The sequence below is a fragment of the Taudactylus pleione genome, unplaced genomic scaffold (genome assembly GCF_031769625.1).
Source record: "Taudactylus pleione unplaced genomic scaffold, aTauple2 ptg000976l, whole genome shotgun sequence".
In the NCBI taxonomy this organism is placed as follows: Eukaryota; Metazoa; Chordata; class Amphibia; order Anura; family Myobatrachidae; genus Taudactylus; species Taudactylus pleione.
In genome coordinates this window covers 525,453-551,151 of record NW_028285377.1, presented here as the reverse complement: position 1 = coordinate 551,151, position 25,699 = coordinate 525,453, and the positions used below count along the sequence as shown (strand labels likewise).

At 49.5% G+C, this 25,699-nt stretch overlaps 1 protein-coding gene across 3 annotated transcripts in view; it reads left to right on the top strand.

Annotated features, from left to right (window-relative positions):
• The window catches only part of KIAA2012 (KIAA2012 ortholog), a 287,207-nt gene that overhangs the window by 67,847 nt on the left and 193,661 nt on the right, over positions 1 to 25,699 (top strand). For all 3 annotated transcript variants that reach the window (XM_088460713.1, XM_088460714.1, XM_088460715.1), the window contains 4 exons: positions 463 to 572; positions 10,173 to 10,356; positions 14,264 to 14,392; positions 20,504 to 20,689. In XM_088460713.1, coding sequence (XP_088316839.1) covers positions 463 to 572; positions 10,173 to 10,356; positions 14,264 to 14,392; positions 20,504 to 20,689 — 609 coding nt within the window. The remainder of the gene's footprint in view (positions 1 to 462; positions 573 to 10,172; positions 10,357 to 14,263; positions 14,393 to 20,503; positions 20,690 to 25,699) is intronic.

The following is a 25,699-nucleotide window of genomic DNA, read 5'->3' as shown; positions in this document are numbered from 1 at the left end:
TGTGTATGTCTGTACTGAGCACTGGGATTGTGTTATTGTGTATGTCTGTACTGAGCACTGGGATTGTGTTATTGTGTATGTCTGTACTGAGCACTGGGATTGTGTTATTGTGTATGTGTGTACTGAGCACTGGGATTGTGTTATTTTGTATGTGTGTACTGAGCACTGGGATTGTGTTATTGTGTATGTCTGTACTGAGCACTGGGATTGTGTTATTTTGTATGTGTGTACTGAGCACTGGGATTGTGTTATTGTGTATGTCTGTACTGAGCACTGGGATTGTGTTATTGTGTATGTGTGTACTGAGCACTGGGATTGTGTTATTTTGTATGTGTGTACTGAGCACTGGGATTGTGTTATTGTGTATGTGTGTACTGAGCACTGGAGCCGATGTCCTCCTAGCTCCACTCATCATGGCTGCATTGCTGGATCTATGTAACTGGATCATATATTCCTGTGCAGCCAAACAAGAGTTTCTGAAGCAGGAGAGTGAACCTGGCGGAGGATTCCTGCCGCCTATCTCCCAATGCCTCAGCCCAGATCCAGACGTCATGAAAGATCCCAGCAGCAAGGTGAGGCTCATACACAAACGGCAGACGAGGCACGAGGCATGAACCATTGCACTTACTGTACATACCCAGCAGTAAGGTGAGGCTCATACACACACGGCAGACGAGGCACGAGGCATGAACCATTGCACTTACTGTACATACCCAGCAGTAAGGTGAGGCTCATACACACACGGCAGACGAGGCACGAGGCATGAACCATTGTACTTACTGTACATACCCAGCAGTAAGGTGAGGCTCATACACACACGGCAGACGAGGCACGAGGCATGAACCATTGCACTTACTGTACATACCCAGCAGTAAGGTGAGGCTCATACACACACAACAGATGAGGCACGAGGCATGAACCATTGCGCTTACTGTACATACCCAGCAGTAAGGTGAGGCTCATACACACACGGCAGACGAGGCACAAGGCATGAACCATTGCGCTTACTGTACATACCCAGCAGTAAGGTGAGGCTCATACACACACGGCAGACGAGGCCCGAGGCATGAACCATTGCGCTTACTGTACATACCCAGCAGTAAGGTGAGGCTCATACACACACGGCAGACGAGGCCCGAGGCATGAACCATTGCGCTTACTGTACATACCCAGCAGTAAGGTGAGGCTCATACACACACTGCAGACGAGGCCCGAGGCATGAACCATTGCGCTTACTGTACATACCCAGCAGTAAGGTGAGGCTCATACACACACGGCAGACGAGGCCCGAGGCATGAACCATTGCGCTTACTGTACATACCCAGCAGTAAGGTGAGGCTCATACACACACGGCAGACGAGGCCCGAGGCATGAACCATTGCGCTTACTGTACATACCCAGCAGTAAGGTGAGGCTCATACACACACGGCAGACGAGGCCCGAGGCATGAACCATTGCGCTTACTGTACATACCCAGCAGTAAGGTGAGGCTCATACACACACGGCAGACGAGGCCCGAGGTATGAACCATTGCGCTTACTGTACATACCCAGCAGTAAGGTGAGGCTCCTACACACACGGCAGATGAGGCACGAGGCATGAACCATTGCGCTTACTGTACATACCCAGCAGTAAGGTGAGGCTCCTACACACACGGCAGACGAGGCCCGAGGCATGAACCATTGCGCTTACTGTACATACCCAGCAGTAAGGTGAGGCTCCTACACACACGGCAGACGAGGCCCGAGGCATGAACCATTGCGCTTACTGTACATACCCAGCAGTAAGGTGAGGCTCATACACACACGGCAGACGAGGCCCGAGGCATGAACCATTGCGCTTACTGTACATACCCAGCAGTAAGGTGAGGCTCATACACACACGGCAGACGAGGCCCGAGGCATGAACCATTGCGCTTACTGTACATACCCAGCAGTAAGGTGAGGCTCATACACACACGGCAGACGAGGCCCGAGGCATGAACCATTGCGCTTACTGTACATACCCAGCAGTAAGGTGAGGCTCATACACACACGGCAGACGAGGCCCGAGGTATGAACCATTGCGCTTACTGTACATACCCAGCAGTAATGTGAGGCTCATACACACGCGGCAGACGAGGCCCGAGGCATGAACCATTGCGCTTACTGTACATATACAGCAGTAATGTGAGGCTCATACACACGCGGCAGACGAGGCCCGAGGCATGAACCATTGCGCTTACTGTACATATCCAGCAGTAAGGTGAGGCTCATACACACGCGGCAGACGAGGGCCGAGGCATGAACCATTGGGCTTACTGTACATATCCAGCAGTAAGGTGAGGCTCATACACACACGGCAGACGAGGCACGAGGCATGAACCATTGGGCTTACTGTACATATCCAGCAGTAAGGTGAGGCTCATACACACACGGCAGACGAGGCACGAGGCATGAACCATTGGGCTTACTGTACATGTCCAGCAGTAAGGTGAGGCTCATACACACACGGCAGACGAGGCCCGAGGCATGAACCATTGCGCTTACTGTACATACCCAGCAGTAAGGTGAGGCTCATACACACACGGCAGACGAGGCCCGAGGCATGAACCATTGCGCTTACTGTACATACCCAGCAGTAAGGTGAGGCTCATACACACACGGCAGACGAGGCCCGAGGCATGAACCATTGCGCTTACTGTACATACCCAGCAGTAAGGTGAGGCTCATACACACACGGCAGACGAGGCCTGAGGCATGAACCATTGCGCTTACTGTGCATATCCCAGCAGTAAGGTGAGGCTCATACACACACGGCAGACGAGGCCCGAGGCATGAACCTTTGCACTTACTGTACATACCCAGCAGTAAGGTGAGGCTCATACACACACGGCAGATGAGGCCCGAGGCATGAACCATTGCACTTACTGTACATATCCCAGCAGTAAGGTGAGGCTCATACACACACGGCAGACGAGGCCCGAGGCATGAACCATTGCGCTTACTGTACATATCCCAGCAGTAAGGTGAGGCTCATACACACACGGCAGACGAGGCCCGAGGCATGAACCATTGCGCTTACTGTACATACCCAGCAGTAAGGTGAGGCTCATACACACACGGCAGACGAGGCCCGAGGCATGAACCATTGCGCTTACTGTACATACCCAGCAGTAAGGTGAGGCTCATACACACACGGCAGACGAGGCCCGAGGCATGAACCATTGCGCTTACTGTACATACCCAGCAGTAAGGTGAGGCTCATACACACACGGCAGACGAGGCCCGAGGCATGAACCATTGCGCTTACTGTACATACCCAGCAGTAAGGTGAGGCTCATACACACACGGCAGACGAGGCCCGAGGCATGAACCATTGGGCTTACTGTACATATCCCAGCAGTAAGGTGAGGCTCATACACAGGGCAGACGAGGCCCGAGGCATGAACCATTGCGCTTACTGTACATATCCAGCAGTAAGGTGAGGCTCATACACACACGGCAGACGAGGCCCGAGGCATGAACCATTGCGCTTACTGTACATATCTAGCAGTAAGGTGAGGCTCATACACACACGGCAGACGAGGCCCGAGGCATGAACCATTGCACTTACTGTACATACCCAGCAGTAATGTGAGGCTCATACACACACGGCAGACGAGGCCCGAGGCATGAACCATTGCACTTACTGTACATATCCCAGCAGTAAGGTGAGGCTCCTACACACACGGCAGACGAGGCCCGAGGCATGAACCATTGCACTTACTGTACATATCCCAGCAGTAATGTGAGGCTCATACACACACGGCAGACGAGGCCCGAGGCATGAACCATTGCACTTACTGTACATATACAGCAGTAAGGTGAGGCTCATACACACACGGCAGACGAGGCCCGAGGCATGAACCATTGCACTTACTGTACATATACAGCAGTAAGGTGAGGCTCATACACACACGGCAGACGAGGCCCGAGGCATGAACCATTGCGCTTACTGTACATATCCAGCAGTAAGGTGAGGCTCATATACACGGCAGACGAGGCACGAGGCATGAACCATTGCGCTTACTGTACATATCCAGCAGTAAGGTGAGGCTCATATACACGGCAGACGAGGCACGAGGCATGAACCATTGCGCTTACTGTACATATCGAGCAGTAAGGTGAGGCTCATACACACACGGCAGACGAGGCCCGAGGCATGAACTATTGTGCTTACTGTACATATACAGCAGTAAGGTGAGGCTCATACACACACGGCAGACGAGGCCCGAGGCATGAACCATTGCGCTTACTGTACATATCGAGCAGTAAGGTGAGGCTCATACACACACGGCAGACGAGGCCCGAGGCATGAACCATTGTACTTACTGTACATATACAGCAGTAAGGTGAGGCTCATACACACACGGCAGACGAGGCCCGAGGCATGAACCATTGCACTTACTGTACATACCCAGCAGTAATGTGAGGCTCATACACACGGCAGATGAGGCTCTTTTCCGCAGATGCTTCTAGGGATCCGATGTCTTTCATCGCTCACATACGAGATGCAGCTTCCTGTACTGGGGAAACGACATTGGATGCCAGTCTCCTAACCTCTAGAGTCTCGGCCACGGTGGTGTCTGCCCGCCGTACCCTGTGGCTACGCTCATGGAAGGCAGATGCGGATTCCAAGAAGGGCCTAGAAGTATTGCCCTACAACGGGGAGATTTTGTTTGGCCCAGACCTTGACAAGATTGTAACCACATTGGCGCATCAAAAACTGCATTTCTGCCTTCAGCTACTACTAATACAATGCCTCGGACTACATCTTTTAGGTCCTTTCGTCCTCAGGGAAAGCTTAAAGGTCAGTGGTTTCCTAAGCAGTCAGCTTCCACTAGGCCTGCGTAGACCAGGCAGGCCTGGACCACCAGAGGACTTGCTTCAAAATCTGAGGACAAGCCCCCCTGGGGGATCCCAGAGTAGGAGGCCGACTTCCTTAGTTTGCCCAGTGCTGGTGTCAAACCACCACGGACGATTGGGTAAGAGAAGTGGTCTCTCACGGGTGTGCCCTCTCATTTCTACAACGGCCACCCCTCCAGTTTTTCTACACAGGCCCTCCTTCAGACCCAAGCAAGGCCCTACAAATCCAGAAAGGCATACAGTCCTTGCTGCAAGCAGGGGTATTTCTGCCAGTCCCACTATCTCAGCGAGGGACCGGTTATTATTCTACTTTTTCTGGTTCAGAAGCCAAATGGGTTTCATCAGCCTATTCTCAACCTCAAGTACCTGAACAAATTCCTCAATGTATCGAAGTTCAGGATGGAAATCCTACGCTCTATCATCCTAGCTATGGAGCCTGGGGTCTTTATGGTATCTCTGGATATTCAGGACGCTTACCTACATGTACCTATAGCGCCCTCTCATCAGCGATATTTTAGGTTTTGCTATTCTACAGTAACACTTCCAATTTCAGGCTCTGCCCTTTGGACTATCCGCAGCTCCACGGGTCTTTACCAAAATTATGGCTATCATGGTGGCCCACCTGCGTGGTCAGGGTGTCCGCCTGCTACCATATCTGGACGACCTTCTTAGCAGGATCCACAGAGGTGCTTCAACGTCATCTGCGACTAACCATTGCTTTCCTTCACAGCTGGAAAAAGTCCTCCCTGAATCTTTCACAGATGATTCATCTGGGAGCCCTGATAGATTCTGAGGATCAGAGAATTTTTCTAACATCAGACAAGATCTCCACACTTCAACTACGAGTGCACAGATTCCTCCACAGTCGCCGAGTGTCAATCCACTCTGCAATGCAGGTTGTGGGATCCATGGTGTCCACCTTCGACATGGTGGAGTATGCTCGGTTCCACTCCAGGCCTTTGCAAAGACTGATCCTCTCCAGGTGAAACGGGTTACCCCATCGGATCAAAGCTCAGATGATGGTGCTCTCTTCAGAGGTGCTTCTGTCCCTATCTTGGTGGCTACAAACATCTCATCTAACCAAGGGTCGCCCCTTTTGGGTCCCGGACTGGGTACTCCTAACAATGAATGACAGTCTCTGGGGCTGGGGTGCAGTGACCGGTCAACACTCTTTCCAGGGCCATTGGACATCGGTCGAATCAACCCTGCCAATCAACATATTGGAACTTCAAAACTTCAAGCTATCTACAGAGGCCTCATTCTGGCCAAGAACATACTTCAGGGAAAACCTGTACAGGTACAGTCCGACAATGCCACAACAGTGGCTTACATCAATCATCAAGAAGGCATTCGAAGTCTGGCAGCAATGACAGAAGTGTCATGCATTCTGACATGGGCTGAGGGTCACCTCCTGGCCATCTCTGTGGTGTTCATTCTGGGAGTTCTCAATTGGGAAGCAGACTTCCTCAGCCATCAACTCCTAGTGAGCAGATGGGGCCTTCCAGAGGTGGACCTCATGGCCTCATGACACAATCACAGACTGCCAGTGTACGGGTCCAGAACAAGGGATGCTGAGGCAACCTTCGTAAATGCATTGTCAGTGAAGTGGACCTTCCAGTTTGCGTACCTCTTTCCTCCAGTATCCTTTCTTCCTTGAGTTCTTCGGAAGTTCAAACAAGACGGAGGCACTGTCCTGCTGGTGGCTCCAGCTTGGCCCAGACGTCATTGGTACTCAGGTCTTCGGAGTATCTCCATCAACACTCCGTTCCTGCTGCCTCAACGTCCGTACCTATTGTCTCAGAGTCCTTGCCTTTACCCGACCTGGGTTGTCTGTCTTTGATGGCGTGGCTCTTGAGACATCCCTCCTAAGGTCCAAAGGATTCTCTAGCTCTGTAGTCAGCACTGTGCTCAGAGCGCATAAGCCAGCCTCTGCTCGGATCTACCACAGAGTGTGGCAATCATATTTCCAATGATGTTGTACCAGAAGCTAAGCCCCTCAAGTATTTAGGATTTCCAGAGTCCTGGCCTTCCTTCAAGCTGGATTGGACCTTGGTCTCCGCCTTGCCTCACTGAAAGCACATTTCTCTGCTCTATTCATTTGGTTCCAGCGTAGACTTGCTCCACTACTGGATGTCCACACCTTCCTCTAGGGTGTCCTCCGTATACAACCTCCCTTTGTCTCTCCAGTGGCTCCATGGGATTTTTCAGTAGTTCTTCGTGCCCTCCAGGGTCCTCCATTTTAACCCCTAGAATCTGTGGAACTCAAGTGGTGTCACTACCTGGGCTTATTACCTCAGTCGCTGGGTCACTTACCACTCCTGTGGCCAGCCAGCTCGCTCCCTGAACTCAGTTGTGCATTTACTACCATCCCTGTGAGACGCACAGGCTTCAGTATTTCCTGGCCTGCTAGGCCACAAACAACATCAGAGACTGCCTTAGAGTATTGCAGTGACAAGTCCTGACCACCTGACTGTAACAGCCAACCAAGTGACTTCCTGAGCCTCCCAGCTCCACCTGATTCTGCTTAGCCTATCCCGGGTAACCCAGGGGTATATCTCCCAGCTGCAGACTCTACCAAATCACCAGTACAACGTCTAATCTCAGTCCTTACTGAGTAAGCTATGCTGTGCTCCTATTGCATTCCTGGATTTTGGTTTGTGCAGATTTGATCCTATCTGCTGCACGGGTTCCTGTGAGTATTCTACACCTGTGTCAGCTATTCCACTGGCTGCATACGTAATTCCAGCCTGTTCCAGTTATCCGAACCAGTACCGCACCTGTGCAAAGCATCCACCTGTCTGCTCAGACTCCAGAAACTAGCTATCAGTCAGTTTGCAAGATTCCTGCATTTCCACTCTGCTAAGGTAATCCTGTAGCCCTGCAGTGCTATTAACCTCTGGGCACCAAGCTCTGATTTAGCATTGTTCATTGTTCCTTCATTTCTGACTCTCCACTGGCTACCAGTGAACTGTTTAACCCTGTCCATCCTGGATGAAGTTTAACTTTGCTTGTGATGCATCCTGATATTGCAGTTTAGCCTATACCTGCACTAGAGCCTGAGAATCCTGGATTACATGGTTTACCTGGTTCCGGATTTGTTCTGTTCTCCTATTACCATCCACGCTGCATAGTGTGTTCCTGCTCCATTGGTTCCGTTCCTGGTATCACTATCCACTATCCTTTCCAGCATTTAGTTTGTTTCCGGTTCTGTACCATCTGAGTGCTCCCGGATCCTGGTTTCTGCGACAACCCAGTTTGCGCCTGGTCAATACGTTGCCAAGATCTACCACTCAGTGTTCCGGTTACAAAGACAAGTAAGAAGAGTGTTTGTTTTATATTATTCTCAGTGTCAACCCAGTTACAGCCTGGTCAATCCACTGGTACACTATCTTCTACAACACGTAACAACCTGTCCCCAACACCGAAGTCCCTGGTGGTCTAGTGGGTACAATTCGGCATCTCTCCGCTGAGACCCAGTTTCGATTCCCAGTCAGAGAAGACTTCTAATCCATGCCAAGAGGTCTCCTCAGGCCTGCCAGCTTTCTCTACACACCTCCAGACACCCACACAGGCTTTTCTCAGACACCGAGTTCACACACAAATACAAGTCTGACAAGTGGCTCATGGCAAAGACTCTTTTTCTTCTGGCTATGGCGTCCACCAGGAGGGTGTCAGATTAGGGGCGCTCTCCTGACGCTCATTTCTGATATTCCACCAGGCCCTGGTTTCCTTCCAAAAGTTGTTACTCGTTTCCACATGAGGAAATTGTAGTCCCAGCCTTTCAATCACCAGACCTTTTTCGTGCTCTATGGATTTCACAAGAAGGGATGGCCAGCCAGCAAACAGGCATTGGCCAGATGGCTCCTCATGACTATCTCACAGGCTTACACACAGACGGGCCTTCCTGTGCCGGCTACTGTCACTGCTCATTCTACTCATTCTGTGGGTCATTCGTGGGCAGCTCGCTGTGGCACCTTAGCTGAACAGCTTTGTAAGGCGGCCACGTGGTCATCTGTCCATATCTTTGAGGTTCTATGCCTTCGATACGTTTGCCTCTCCGGATGCATCATTTGGGCGCCGGATTCTCCTCTCAGTGCAGGAGCGTCCCCAGCCTTGAATAACTGCTTTGGGACATCCCCAAGGTCTCCCTGTGGAGCCCTATGGACCCTGAAGAAGAAAATGAGTTATTGTAAACTTACCTTTTGTTAACTCTTTCTTCGAAGTCCATAGGGTCCACAGGGCAACCTCCCTGACACCCCTGGCTTCATACGGGCTATGTTTCCCGTCTCCTTCTACGTGAGAGTGTGATTCTTGAGTGTACCAGTCTTCCTTCTGTCTTATCCTCCTCCGGCTTGTCACTAACTGACTTGCCTCTGGCTCGGGGGCGGGCTATAGGGGGTTGGACTGATGCATCCTGGGAGCTGAATGCTTTAACTGCTTGGTGCCCGGTCCTCAACCACCAGCTACACCCCCAAGGTCTCCCTGTGGACCCTATGGACTTCGAAGAAAGAGAGTTAACAAAGGAAAGTTTTACCATAACTCTCATTATTTTCATAGTCCTCAGCCCAAACCAGGCGTGTTTCAATAATAGCGTTCTCGCTGCAAATCTCCCAATCGCCCAGCTCCTTTCCTGCAGCGCTGCGTTAGCCGGAGGCTGGAGTTCTCTTCTGAACTCCAGCTTCCGGCTCTTTCCATGCGCACTATGTTCCGAGGAGCAGCCTGGCGGACAGGACGGCGGCAGATGCAGGAGCGGGGATAAGGGAAGTGTTTTTTTTGTTTGTTTTTTTGTAGAAGTGGCACTACCGGGGCATTATATGGGGGCATTATATGGGGCATAACTATATGATTTCCTTCCTTTCAAATCAAGGGGGTAACGTCGGCATATCTAATTATGTTTTGGGCTAAAAGGTAAAGTTCCCTGACCCACAGACCCCAACTTGTCATTGGAAACTGACTGCAAGAAGTATCATTATTTCTGTTACACTGAAAGTGTCCTATTATAGGTTCCCATATAATGCTATGGCGTCACTCCGTTCCTCCTAATTACGCTCTACGTGTCGCCTACCCACAGTGGATGTTGCCATTTTGTGTGTTGAACCAATATTATTCAGCATGTTAATATCATTAACTTATAAAGTGTCCATATATTACACAGCGCTGTTAATTGATAACCGTGATCTAACTGAGTGGTATTGGAGTATAGGAACAGCTTCAGGCTGAGTATTATTAGAGGCACAATAGATGGTAATGGAGCTGATTACATATGATGGTGTCCTGTTTATTCAGGTGCAGGAATCCTTAAAGTTACCCCCAATTATTGAAGAATCTTCCAAACTTCCACCAAGGAGGAGGCGATGCCACGCTGGTGACCCACCGAAGGAGCTCCTGATCATACCGCTGCTGGTGCGATTTGAGAATGACAAAGTGAGCGCAGAGGAGGAGAGAAGCGTGGATGGGAACGATGCTGGAGGTGCGGTATAAGCCGAATTCTGGCTGCGGTAATCCTAATATGTCGCCTTTGGCGCTGGGAATGAGTCGCAATAGACTTGTATTATGGCTGCCAATGTATAGGAAGTGTCCACTAATGGGAAATATCAAGGAAAATAGATTGTATGCACATATATTAGTCAGTGACCCTACCACATGTGACACGTCAGTGACCCTACCACATGTGACACGTCAGTGACCCTACCACATGTGACACGTCAGTGACCCTACCACATGTGACACGTCAGTGACTCTACCACATGTGACACGTCAGTGACTCTACCACATGTGACACGTCAGTGACTCTACCACATGTGATAGCCATACTGCTGATAACACGTGACACGTCAGTGACTCTACCACATGTGATAGCCATACTGCTGATGAACACACGTGACACGTCAGTGACTCTACCACATGTGATAGCCATACTGCTGATGAACACACGTGACACGTCAGTGACTGTACCACATGTGATAGCCATACTGCTGATGAACACACGTGACACGTCAGTGACTGTACCACATGTGATAGCCATACTGCTGATAACACGTGACACGTCAGTGACTCTACCACATGTGATAGCCATACTGCTGATGAACACACGTGACACGTCAGTGACTCTACCACATGTGATAGCCATACTGCTGATGAACACACGTGACACGTCAGTGACTCTACCACATGTGATAGCCATACTGCTGATAAACACACGTGACACGTCAGTGACTCTACCACATGTGATAGCCATACTGCTGATAAACACACGTGACACCAGAGACGTATCTATAATGGCTGCGGGGTACACGGGCCACATTGCACACGCTGCTCCCATTCTTGTATGTAATGCGCTTAGTCCCTTTGTCCCGAACGCTCTTTGAATATTACAAAGACTAAGTAACATATTAATGTGATTCTTCTGGGACGGATTTCACTCTGCAATAAATGACAGAATTTGGAGAATAATTGTATAAAATTTGATGGGGAAAAAAAAAGACAAAACCATAATAAAAGCTTTGGTATAACCTTAATATGTAAAGACCACTACCAGAACACAGAGCTGGCACAGTGACCCGGGAGAGGCGGGATTGGGGTGACCACCGCTGGCTGCTGTTCTCGCGCAGTACTGGTGGTCTGTGCTCCCACATGGACCCGCGCCCTAGCCATGTGCCGACATTCTGATTGGCCATGTGCCGACACTGCTTACGTTCTGATTGGCTGCGTGACGTAGCTATTACATAATGAGGGCGCGCGGGCAGCACAACACATGCGGCTGCTGCCATAGGGGGCGCTCTTCCCTCTCACATCGATTCCAGGCTCGCAACTCCCAGCCAATCAGCACCGGGTTTGCGCCTTAAAAGCAACGCCTCTTTTCTTTACTTTCCATGAGAGCTCCCGGGAGCCACTGATTGGCGTAGGAGACGGTGAGGCGGAGTAACTGTACATTATCATTTGCATCTATAGGGGCTCAGCTTACAATACCCCCAGCAAACGGTCCGTGCTGGTCAGAATCCAGAGACAAATTGGTGAAATGTTCGCCACGGGCATACTAGTATTTTTATTACCGCCCGACGTGGGACTCTGGAGAGGTATCGGTGCTGTAAACATTTCCTGGGAAATGGTCGCTGTGCCAGGCGAGTGCCCAGAGTCTACTGCTTTGGCGCTGTGCTCAGTGCGCTGCCAGCTACGGGAGAGGAGGGGCCCTGGATGGATACTGCACTGGGCCCCTCCTCTCTTAATATGCCCCTGTGTGACTCATTACTAACTCCAGCACATGTGATGGCATACTGCTAATACTGACATGCCCATCAGCACCCCTGCCGCCAGCTCTGCCCGGGACTCTGCTCTGCCCCCGCTATAGCACACACTGGTGTGAATGTCCTGCGGATAATTGCAGGATACATTGTCAGTATGCTGAGCCTCATACGCTGAGCCGGTATACAGTACGTATAGTGTGTACCCGGCCTGAGGGAAGCGCTAGCAATATCCACCCTGCTCACCAGGAGCTGTTCTGCTGATCTCAGAGATCTGATCCCTTCTCAGGTTGTCATAGACTCTGCTCATTATCACAGGAATGTCTGACTGTCCCTCTGTCCCTGCTTTTCGCCCACCCCCCCCCTTTCACCTCCTCAGCCCCCTGCATGCTCCATTGTCCTTACACTGACCTCAGTTCCTATCCTCTCCTTGTCCCCTTCAGTCCCATCTCCCTGTAACCGGTCATTTGTTTTTCATTTTCCCGTCCTCTGCTTCCTGGTTCCCAAAATTTGTGACTCCTCTTCTGTCTGTTACTCCCATAATAAATGTAACCTTGTCTAATGTCATCAGTGTGACCTAGACTCGGGGCTTAGGACCTCATTCAGATACCTAGACTCGGGACTTACTGCTGTGGTCATACAGACACCTAGACTCGGGGCTTACTGCTGTGGTCATACAGACACCTAGACTCGGGGCTTACTGCTGTGGTCATACAGACACCTAGACTCGGGACTTACTGCTGTGGTCATACAGACACCTAGACTCGGGACTTACTGCTGTGGTCATACAGATACCTAGACTCGGGGATTACTGCTGTGGTCATACAGACACCTAGACTCGGGACTTACTGCTGTGGTCATACAGATACCTAGACTCGGGACTTACTGCTGTGGTCATACAGATACCTAGACTCGGGACTTACTGCTGTGGTCATACAGATACCTAGACTCTGGGCTTACTGCTGTGGTCATACAGATACCTAGACTCGGGAATTACTGCTGTGGTCATACAGACACCTAGACTCGGGACTTACTGCTGTGGTCATACAGACACCTAGACTCGGGACTTACTGCTGTGGTCATACAGATACCTAGACTCGGGACTTACTGCTGTGGTCATACAGATACCTAGACTCGGGACTTACTGCTGTGGTCATACAGACACCTAGACTCGGGACTTACTGCTGTGGTCATACAGACACCTAGACTCGGGGATTACTGCTGTGGTCATACAGATACCTAGACTCTGGGCTTACTGCTGTGGTCATACAGATACCTAGACTCTGGGCTTACTGCTGTGGTCATACAGACACCTAGACTCGGGACTTACTGCTGTGGTCATACAGACCCCTAGACTCGGGGATTACTGCTGTGGTCATACAGACCCCTAGACTCGGGACTTACTGCTGTGGTCATACAGACACCTAGACTCGAGACTTACTGCTGTGGTCATACAGATACCTAGACTCGGGACTTACTGCTGTGGTCATACAGATACCTAGACTTGGGGCGACTAGCTGTTGTGTCACTGACTGCTGTGTCAGACAGAAGGTCCTGTGATGACGCCTCCACCAGTCCGCACAGCGCTGTGTTCTAGCACTTCCATCACATCTCATCTCTGTGGATTATTAGCCGAGCAGATAACCATTGGAATAGAAGCCTAAAGAGGAGAACGGTGCCTGTGCGGGAAGCTCCCATTTACACACTGAATCAGGACAGAGGGCTTGTAAACCGTTTAGATCCTGAATTCTTGGCTGCTTTGCTGCTCAATGTCCTTTCTTACAGTTCTGAGTGCCCTAAATAAACATATGTACAAAGAATCCGTGTTTGTTTGATCCTAGGTGGGCAAACATCTCATTGTGTTATTCTGTACGTTCCCTGACCCTTCTACTTCTGGGTCTTTGCTAAAACTCTTCCTTTAAATCATATGAGACAGAGATACACAATCTATATAGTTTTTCTATTATCCAACCAAAGCCGCCAGCTTCCAGCTTAGACAAAGTGTTTTGTTGCAGGTGGGTGACCAGTCCGAACGCTTCCAGTGTGACACAAAGTATGGAACCGTATATCCGTAAATGACCATGTTCCAAATATTAATTTGAAAACTGTTTTTCCATAACCTGCGGTGTGTTCCAGAATCAGCTGGTGAGGAGTTGCAGAGCCATGAGGGTCCTACGGAGGAGAAAGTGCACCCTGCAGCTGGCAGTGACGTGGCAGGGCCAGAGCGGAGACTACCACCTCTGCAGATGGACATTGCTTGGACAGGTAGCTCCTCTGTACTTCCCATAAGTGTGCGGGTGCCCTTTCCTGAGTCTGAAGGCTGCAGATGCCAGAAGCGGTTGGTGGAAGGCCACGGGCAGTGTCATGGCATGAAGCGTGGTACATTCATGTCCTCTCCTTCTGCTGTAGAGAATATACAGTGATCTAGAGCTGAAAGTGGTTCATTCACTCCTCTATTCACTCTCCTAAGTGTCATTGCTGATATCTGTGTAACCCTCACTGTCATTAATGCAGCGATATCAGCAGATAAATGACCATTTCCCGGCACTTCCACTACAGTTTCTCTATTACATTACACTCGTGGAAACAAAATAGTCTTCATGTGTCTTAGGACGTATGATATTTATCTGATGATCAGGTACGGCTCCAAGGACTTTTATAACTATGATCTATATACTGTATATACAGAGATATAATAAAACAAGACGTTTATTGTCCTCAGAAGAAAAAACACAACACAAACTTGACCCCTAAGGTCCCCTCAGCTGACAATGATCCCACAAAGCTCATCATGTGTTTGTCTGCAGAGTATGCTGGGAACCTGCCAGGTATATAGTAGTATATAGTAGTGTGTATATATAGTGATATGTTTGGGGGAAGTCTCCCTGGGACCATACATCGGCCTATGCTCCCTGCTAGTAAGAAGGCAGAAGGGCAGAGACAATGAGTACATGGCGGCCTGGAACCTTATGGTGCTTCTTCTTCTTCTTCTCTCCCGAAAAGGAGCGTGGGGTGGGGCAGGGTCACATCAGATTTCGTTACTCTAAACAGCCTTCGTCTCGCCTCTCCCATCCCACCGTAACTAATGCCCAAACATACACCTTCACAATAGTGTCCCTATATTATGTACTATTCTACAACATTAGTGGTTGTATCTAGATTTGGACATACATCTGTTTTTTTTCTGTCGGATACAAATACAATTTTTATTTTTTTTTAGGGTGGAGGGGGGCATAAGACATACGAGTTTTGTGTACTGATGACTTGCATCACTTTATGTATGGAGAGGTGGAACTATACTACACTTCTCCCCGCTTCCTCCCACCACTATACTACACTTCTCCCCGCTTCCTCCCACCACTATACTACACTTCTCCCCGCTTCCCCCCACCACTATACTACACTTCTCCCCACTTCCCCCCACCACTATACTACACTTCTCCCCGCTTCCCCCCACCACTATACTACACTTCTCCTCACTTCCTCCCACCACTATGCTACACTTCTCCCCGCTTCCCCCACCACTATACTACACTTCCCCCCCCACCACTATACTACACTTCTCCCCACTTCCTCCCACCACTATGCTACACTTCCCCCCACCACTATACTACACTTCCCCCCCCACCACTATACTACACTTCTCCCCACTTCCTCCCACCACTATGCTACACTTCCCCCCACCACTATACTACACTTCTCCCCACTTCATCCCACCACTATGCTACACTTCTCCCCGCTTCTTCCCACCACTATACTACACTTCTCCCCGCTTCTTCCCACCACTATACTACACTTCTCCCCGCTTCTTCCCACCACTATACTACACTTCCCCCAACCACTATACTACACTTCTCCCCACTTCCTCCCACCACTATGCTACACTTCTCCCCGCTTCCTCCCACCACTATGCTACACTTCTCCCCGCTTCTTCCCACCACTATACTACACTTCTCCCCGCTTCTTCCTACCACTATGCTACACTTCTCCCCGCTTCTTCCCACCACTATACTACATTTCTCCCCACTTCCTCCCACCACTATACTACACTTCTCCCCACTTCCTCCCACCACTATACTACACTTCTCCCCACTTCCTCCCACCACTATGCTACACTTCTCCCCGCTTCCCCCACCACTATACTATACTTCCCCCCCACCCTTATACTACACTTCTCCCCACTTCCCCCCACCACTATACTACACTTCTCCCCACTTCCTCCCACCACTATGCTACACTTCCCCCCACTTCGTCCCACCACTATGCTACACTTCTCCCCACTTCCTCCCACCACTGTACTTACTTCTCCCCACTGCTACACTTCTCCCCGCTTCCTCCCACCACTATACTACACTTCTCCCCACTGCTACACTTCTCCCCGCTTCCTCCCACCACTATACTACACTTCTCCCCATTGCTACACTTCTCCCCACTTCTTCCCACCACTATACTACACTTCTCCCCACTTCCTCCCACCACTATACTACACTTCTCCCCACTTCCTCCCACCACTATACTACACTTCCTCCCACCACTATACTACACTTCTCCCCACTTCCTTCCACCACTACACTACTCCCCACTGCTACACTACTCCCCACTGCTACACTTCTCCCCACTTCCCCCCACCACTATGCTACACTTCTCCCCACTTCCCCCCACCACTATACTACACTTCTCCCCACTTCCCCCCACCACTATACTACACTTCTCCCCACTTCCTCCCACCACTATTCTACACTTCTCCCCACTTCCTCCCACCACTACACTACACTACTCCACACTGCTACACTTCTCCCCACTGCTACACTTCTCCCCACTTCCTCCCACCACTATACTACACTTCTCCCCACTTCCTCCCACCACTATACTACACTTCTCCCCACTGCTACACTTCTCCCCACTTCCCCCACCACTACACTACACTTCTTCCCACTTCCTCCCACCACTATACTACACTTCTCCCCGCTTCCTCCCACCACTATACTACACTTCTCCCCGCTTCCCCCCACCACTATACTACACTTCTCCCCGCTTCCCCCCACCACTATACTACAATTCTCCCCGCTTCCCCCCACCACTATACTACAATTCTCCCCGCTTCCCCCCACCACTATACTACAATTCTCCCCGCTTCCCCCCACCACTATACTACACTTCTCCCTGCTTCCCCCCACCACTATACTACACTTCTCCCCGCTTCCCCCCACCACTGTACTACACTTCTCCCCACTTCCCCCCACCACTATACTACACTTCTCCCCACTTCCCCCCACCACTATACTACACTTCTCCCCACTTCCCCCCACCACTATACTACACTTCTCCCCACTTCCCCCCACTACTATACTACACTTCTCCCCACTTCCCCCCACTACTATACTACACTTCTCCCCACTTCCCCCCACTACTATACTACACTTCTCCCCACTTCCCCCCACTACTATGCTACACTTCTCCCCACTTCCCCCCACCACTACGCTACACTACTCCCCACTTCCCCCCACCACTACGCTACACTTCTTCCCACTTCCTCCCACAACTACACTACACTACTCCCCACTGCTTCACTTCTCCCCACTTCCTCCCACCACTATGCTACACTTCTCCCCACTTCCTCCCACCACTATGCTACACTTCTCCCCACTTCCTCCCACCACTATGCTACACTTCTACCCCCTTCCTCCCACCACTACACTACACTACTCCCCACTTCCTCCCACCACTACACTACACTACTCCCCACTGCTACACTACTCCCCACTTCCTCCCACCACTATGCTACACTTCTACCCCCTTCCTCCCACCACTACACTACACTACTCCCCACTTCCTCCCACCACTATACTACACTACTCCCCACTGCTACACTTCTCCCCACTTCCTCCCACCACTACGCTACACTTCTCCCCACTGCTACACTTCTCCCCACTTCCTCCCACCACTATACTACACTTCTCCCCACTTCCTCCCACCACTACACTACACTTCTCCCCACTTCCTCCCACCACTACACTACACTACTCCCCACTGCTACACTACTCCCCACTGCTACACTTCTCCCCACTTCCCTGTGTGGTGCTGTCACTGCTGTGTGACGCTGTGTGGTGCTGTCACTGCTGTGTGATGCTGTGTGACGCTGTGTGATGCTGTCACTGCTGTGTGACGCTGTGTGGTGCTGTCACTGCTGTGTGATCCTGTGCAGTGCTGTCACTGCTGTGTGGTGCTGTCACTGCTGTGTGGTGCTGTCACTGCTGTGTGACGCGATGTGGTGCCGTCACTGCTGTGTGGTGCTGTCACTGCTGTGTGACCCTGTGTGGTGTCGTCACTGCTGTGTGACCCTGTGTGGTGTCGTCACTGCTGTGTGACCCTGTGTGGTGCTGTCACTGCTGTGTGACCCTGTGTGGTGTCGTCACTGCTGTGTGACCCTGTGTGGTGCCGCCACTGCTGTGTGATGCTGTCACTGCTGTGTGATGCTGTCACTGCTGTGTGATGCTGTCACTGCTGTGTGGTGCTGTCCCTGCTGTGTGACCCTGTGCGGTGCTGTCACTGCTGTGTGATGCTGTCACTGCTGTGTGGTGCTGTCCCTGCTGTGTGACCCTGTGTGGTGCTGTCCCTGCTGTGTGACCCTGTGTGGTGCTGTCACTGCTGTGTGATGCTGTCACTGCTGTGTGGTGCTGTGTGACGCTGTCACTGCTGTGTGACGCTGTGTGGTGCTGTCACTGCTGTGTGATGCTGTCACTGCTGTGTGGTGCTGTCCCCGCTGTGTGGTGCCGTCACTGCTGTGTGACGCTGTGTGGTACTGTCACTGCTGTGTGATGGTGTGCGGTGCTGTCACTGCTGTGTGACGCTGTGAAGTGCTGTCACTGCTGTGTGACCCTGTGCGGGGCTGTCACTGCTGTGTGATGCTGTCACTGCTGTGTGGTGCTGTCACTGCTGTGTGACGCTGTGTGGTGCTGTCACTGCTGTGTGACACTGTGTGGTGCTGTCACTGCTGTGTGACCCTGTGCGGTGCTGTCACTGCTGTGTGATGCTGTCACTGCTGTTTGACCCTGTGCGGTGCTGTCACTGCTGTTTGACCCTGTGTGGTGCCGTCACTGCTGTGTGACGCTGTGTGGTGCCGTCACTGCTGTGTGATGCTGTCACTGCTGTGTGACGCTGTGTGGTGCCGTCACTGCTGTGTGATGCTGTCACTGCTGTGTGACGCTGTGTGGTGCCGTCACTGCTGTGTGACGCTGTGTGGTGCCGTCACTGCTGTGTGACGCTGTGTGGTGCCGTCACTGCTGTGTGACCCTGTGTGGTGCTGTCACTGCTGTGTGACCCTGTGTGGTGCTGTCACTGCTGTGTGACCCTGTGTGGTGCTGTCACTGCTGTGTGGTGCTGTCACTGCTGTGTGACCCTGTGTGGTTCTGTCACTGCTGTGTGATGCTGTCACTGCTGTGTGATGCTGTCACTGCTGTGTGACGCTTGTGTGCTGCTGTCACTGCTGTGTGACGCTTGTGTGCTGCTGTCACTGCTGTGTGACGCTTGTGTGCTGCTGTCACTGCTGTGTGACGCTGTGTGCTGCTGTCACTGCTGTGTGACGCTGTGTGGTGCTGTCACTGCTGTGTGACGCTGTGTGATGCTGTCACTGCTGTGTGACGCTGTGTGATGCTGTCACTGCTGTGTGACCCTGTGTGGTGCTGTCACTGCTGTGTGGTGCTGTCACTGCTGTGTGACCCTGTGTGGTGCTGTCACTGCTGTGTGACCCTGTGTGGTGCTGTCACTGCTGTGTGACCCTGTGTGGTGCTGTCACTGCAGGCCTATTTTCTTGGAGGGCCTGGAGTTGCAGCTCCATCTGCCTCTGTGCGATTTAGACACTCTGCAATGGGTAACAATTCCTGGACCTAAATTTAGCATTTTATCTGCATTGTTGCTGCATACAAAGTCGCTTATAGTGTCCAAGGCCCTTAGTACTGTGTGTCTGTTTTTGCTGCAAAAGGAATTGGTATAAACTGGCGGAACGCATGGGGCGACTTAGTCACAAAGTCCGTGGCGCACCAAGCAGGACTTTTTTGGCATGATTTATGGACAGGTGTATGTGGGCACAAACGTGATTAGTAAGTATGGGAACACGTGTGTTATGCGGGAACTCTCTGGAAGTGACATCACTGATACTGTGGGAGGGGTCAGAGATCAGACCTGTACAGGCCAACGTGATGCCATCATTTTTATCACTATTCAGCTTTATGTATATTTTCGTTGTATGTTATTGGTGGACGGAGCGTTGTCCTTGATTGGCGATCTGTCTAATTGGTGCAGGAGAATTGAATTGTCTAAGACCTAAATATGAGATGAAGCTCCTAGGTCTGACTTGTATTTGTTGTGTTCTCTCAGACGGTGATCTTCCTGCAATGCCTGAGGCCCCGTCATTGGGCTCTCTGCCTCCTATAGCTGGAAAGAAAGGACCCGGGAACCAATGTAGTATGGCGAATTTAAAGGCCAGCAGTGGCAGCAGCGCCATAATCTCCAAAGGTCTTCCCACTGGCATCATTCGTGGATCACTCCCAGAAGAGCTTAAAGGTAATGAGGTGGAACGTGATCTCCCCATGTTACATTACATGGCAGCATTGTATACAGAACTTTGCACTATAATGTGTTACATACTGTAGTAATGGATGCAGTCCCAGGAATCCTGTGCTGGACGTCTCTGATCCCTGCTCTGCTGTCTGTGGCTGGTAACACTATGCACCAAAGGTACCACCCCTGCGGACATGTAAGGCCATGGCACAAAGCCGCTAAAGTGGTGGCATTACAGAACGGTGATTGTGTATGTGTACCCGCTGCTCCCGAGTCCTGCTCAGACTCCCGCTGCGTCCCACCTTTCTCCAGCCGAGACCAGTGCTGACCTACAAGGAGCCTGCGGCCACCCAGCATGCTGATTCCCAGGCAGCCAGCTGTAGTGTGTGTCGCGTGCCCGGTGCTCATGTGACAAGGACTGCCCAATGGGAGCGTGTCATACATGGCATACTGATGGAGAGAGCTGTACCCAGAGGAGGCGCAGCTCTCAACATTTAAATAAAAGATTGCCATCCAGACACTATGGAATCATTACCATTGATGGCGACAAACATGGGAACACACCATCAAATGGTAAAAATACTACCATTGCAAGAAAAACATTGACGGTCTGTATCCACTGGGAGATCTGCCAATAGGTCCCAGCGAGAGCTGCTTGTTGGCGACGCTCGCCGTTAGTAAGACAGACATGGCGCAGAGTGACTGTAGTTACCATGTCACAGGTTCTATGGGGGTCATTCAGACCCGCTCGTGGGCAAAGGTTGCTCGCTAGCGGGTCGATGTTACGCCAATGCGCATGCGCACGACAGAGGGAGCTCCGTCGTGCGCTTGCGCGAGACCCGGACTGCGACAGCCAAGCTATCGCTCCGGGTCTCGCACCAAAGGGGGCGTGCTGTCGATGGTGACTGACAGCACGCCCCCTTTGGTGGGCATGCCAGGGGCGTGGCTGCCAGACGGAGGTGGTCCCATGGGAACGTCTACCGTCTGAAGCCGGCCCCACTGACATCAGTAATGATGTCAGTGGGAGTGACTTTGGCTCTGATAGAGCCAAAATCACTCCTGGGCTTGCGGAAGCGAGACCCTACCGCAGGTTCTCATCGCAAGCCCGATGGTCGCGATGGTCTTTGACCATCGCGACCATCATCATGGACGCTCGCTATAGCTGTGGGTGGTAACCCACGGCTATGTGAGCATCCATGAGGATGCTCCAAAAAAAGGTAGGCAGGCCCTGATTCAGAGCGAGCGCTCTGGTCAGAGCGTTCAGCTCTGAATCAGGCCCTATGTCCCCCATGTAGCTCAGCCGGGTCATGTCCCCATTACAACTGATTTCCCAAACCTCTAATACCCAGGTTACAGTATAATAACTACACTGTAACTCAAAGTCACAATGACTGAAATGATTTGTATTGCTAAATCTTTCCCAAAGACCTTTCAGCAGATCTCTGGCTGGGAATCAGTGTTACTACTACATCGGGGGGCTTTGATGTGTAGTAAAGAGGTGACGCTGATACTCCCTGACACCTATAGCTATAATTACACCTATACATACAGTCAGGTGCCTAAATATTGGGACATTGACAGAATTTTCATATTTTGGCCTCTATTCACCACCACAATGGCTGTGAAATGAAACAAACAAGATGTGCTTTACCTGCAGACTTTCACATTTAATGTGAGGATAATTACATCCAAATCAGGTGAACGTTGCAGGAATTACAACGGTTTCTATATATGCCTCCCACTTTTTAAGGGGCAAAAAGTAATGGGACTATCAACTCAAAAGCTATTTCATGGACAGATGTGGGCTATTCCCTCGTTATTTCATTATCAATTAAGCAGGTAAAAGGTCTGGAGTTGATTCTAGGTGTGACATTTGCATTTGGAATCAGTTGCTGTCGACTCTCAATATGAGATCCAAAGAGATGTCACTATCAGTGAAGCCATCATTAGGCTGAAAAATCTAAACGACCCCATCAGAGAGATAGCAAAAACATTAGGTGTGGCCAAATCAACTGTTTGGAACATTCTTAAAAAGAAATAATGCACCGGAGAGCTCAGCAACACCAAAAGACCCGGAAGACCATGGAAAACAACTGTGGTGGATGACAGAAGAATTATTTCCCTGGTGAAGAAAATCCCCTTCACAACAGTTGGCCAAATCAAGAACACTCTCCAGGAGGTAGGTGTATATGTGTCAAAGTCAACAATCAAGAGAAGACTTCACAAGAGTGAATATAGAGGGTTCACCACAAGATGTAAACCATTGGTGAGCCACAAAAACAGGAAGACCAGATTAGAGTTTGCCAAACAACCAGAGTGATGGGAAGAGAAGAGAAGGAAAGGAACTGCTCATGATCCTCATCAGTGAAGCATGGTGGTGGTAGTGTCATGGCGTGGGCATGTATGGCTGCCAATGGAACTGGTTCCCTTGTATTTATTGATGATGTGACTGCTGACAAAAGCAGCAGAATGAATTCTGAAGTGTTTCGGGCAATATTATATGCTCATATTCAGTCAAATGCATCAGAACTCATTGGACGGCGCTTCACAGTGCAGATGGACAATGACCCGAAGCATACTGCAAAAGCAACCAAAGAGTTTTTTTAAGGGTAAAAAGTGGAATGTTATCCAATGGCCAAGTCAATCCCCTGACCTGAATCCGATTGAGCATGCATTTCACTTGATGAAGACAAAACTGAAGGGAAAATGCCCCAAGAACAAGCAGGAACTGAAGACATTTGCAGTAGAGGCCTGGCAGAGCATCACCAGAGATGAAACCCAGCGTCTGGTGATGTCTATGCGTTCCAGATTTGCAACAAAGTATTAAAAAGTGAAAGTTAGATTTAGGATTGTTCAGTTTGTCCCATTACTTTTGGCCCCTTAAAAAGTGGGAGACACATATAGAAACTGTTGTAATTCCTACACCGTTCACCTGATTTGGATGTAATTACCCTCAAATTAAATCTGAAAGTCTGCAGTTAAATCACATCTTGTTTGTTTCATTTCAAAGCCATTGTGGTGGTGAATAGAGGCCAAAATATGAAAATTCTGTCAATGTCCCAATATTTATGCACCTGACTGTATACATACAGTCACATAGACACCTATAGCTATAATTACACCTATACATACAGTCACATAGACACCTTTAGCTATAATTACACCTATACATACAGTCACATGGACACCTATAGCTATAATTACACCTATACATACAGTCACATGGACACCTATAGCTATAATTACACCTATACATAGTCACATGGACACCTATAGCTATAGTTACACCTATACATACAGTCAAATGGACAGCTATAGCTATACTTACACCTATACATACAGTCACATGGACAGCTATAGCTATAATTACACCTATACATACAGTCACATAGACACCTATAGCTATAATTACACCTATACATACAGTCACATAGACACCTATAGCTATAATTAGACCTATACATACAGTCACATGGACACCTATAGCTATAATTACACCTATACATACAGTCACATGGATAGCTATAGCTATAATTACACCTATACATACAGTCACATGGACAGCTATAGCTATAATTACACCTATACATACAGTCACATAGACAGCTATAGCTATAATTACACCTATACATACAGTCACATAGACAGCTATAGCTATAATTACACCTATACATACAGTCACATAGACAGCTATAGCTATAATTACACCTATACATACAGTCACATAGACACCTATAGCTATAATTACACCTATACATACAGTCACATAGACACCTATAGCTATAATTACACCTATACATACAGTCACATGGATAGCTATAGCTATAATTACACCTATACATAGTCACATAGACACCTATAGCTATAATTACACCTATACATACAGTCACATAGACACCTATAGCTATAATTACACCTATACATACAGTCACATGGACAGCTATAGCTATAATTACACCTATACATACAGTCACATAGACAGCTATAGCTATAATTACACCTATACATACAGTCACATGGACAGCTATAGCTATAATTACACCTATACATACAGTCACATAGACAGCTATAGCTATAATTACACCTATACATACAGTCACATGGACAGCTATAGCTATAATTACACCTATACATACAGTCACATGGACACCTATAGCTATAATTACACCTATACATACAGTCACATAGACACCTATAGCTATAATTACACCTATACATACAGTCACATAGACACCTATAGCTATAATTACACCTATACATACAGTCACATGGACAGCTATAGCTATAATTACACCCATACATACAGTCACATGGACAGCTATAGCTATAATTACACCTATACATACAGTCACATGGACACCTATAGCTATAATTACACCTATACATACAGTCACATAGACACCTATAGCTATAATTACACCTATACATACAGTCACATGGACACCTATAGCTATAATTACACCTATACATACAGTCACATGGACACCTATAGCTATAATTACACCTATACATAGTCACATAGACAGCTATAGCTATAATTACACCTATACATACAGTCACATGGACACCTATAGCTATAATTACACCTATACATACAGTCACATAGACACCTATAGCTATAATTACACCTATACATACAGTCACATGGACACCTATAGCTATAATTACACCTATACATAGTCACATAGACAGCTATAGCTATAATTATACCTATACATACAGTCACATAGACAGCTATAGCTATAATTACACCTATACATACAGTCACATGGACAGCTATAGCTATAATTACACCTTTCTACTTCAGGGTCCACAGGGTTGACCTTGGGGTATAGCTGGATCTGGATCCACGGGCACCACGCAGTTAAAGCTTTGCTGCTCCCAGGATGCACTTGGGTCCGTCCTCCTCTATACCCCGCCCCGGCCACAGGCACCTCAGTTTTAGTTGGTGCCCGGCCGGAGTCGGGTCACCCTGTCGCAGTGGGGCTGCAGGAGCAGCCCCTAAGCTTTATT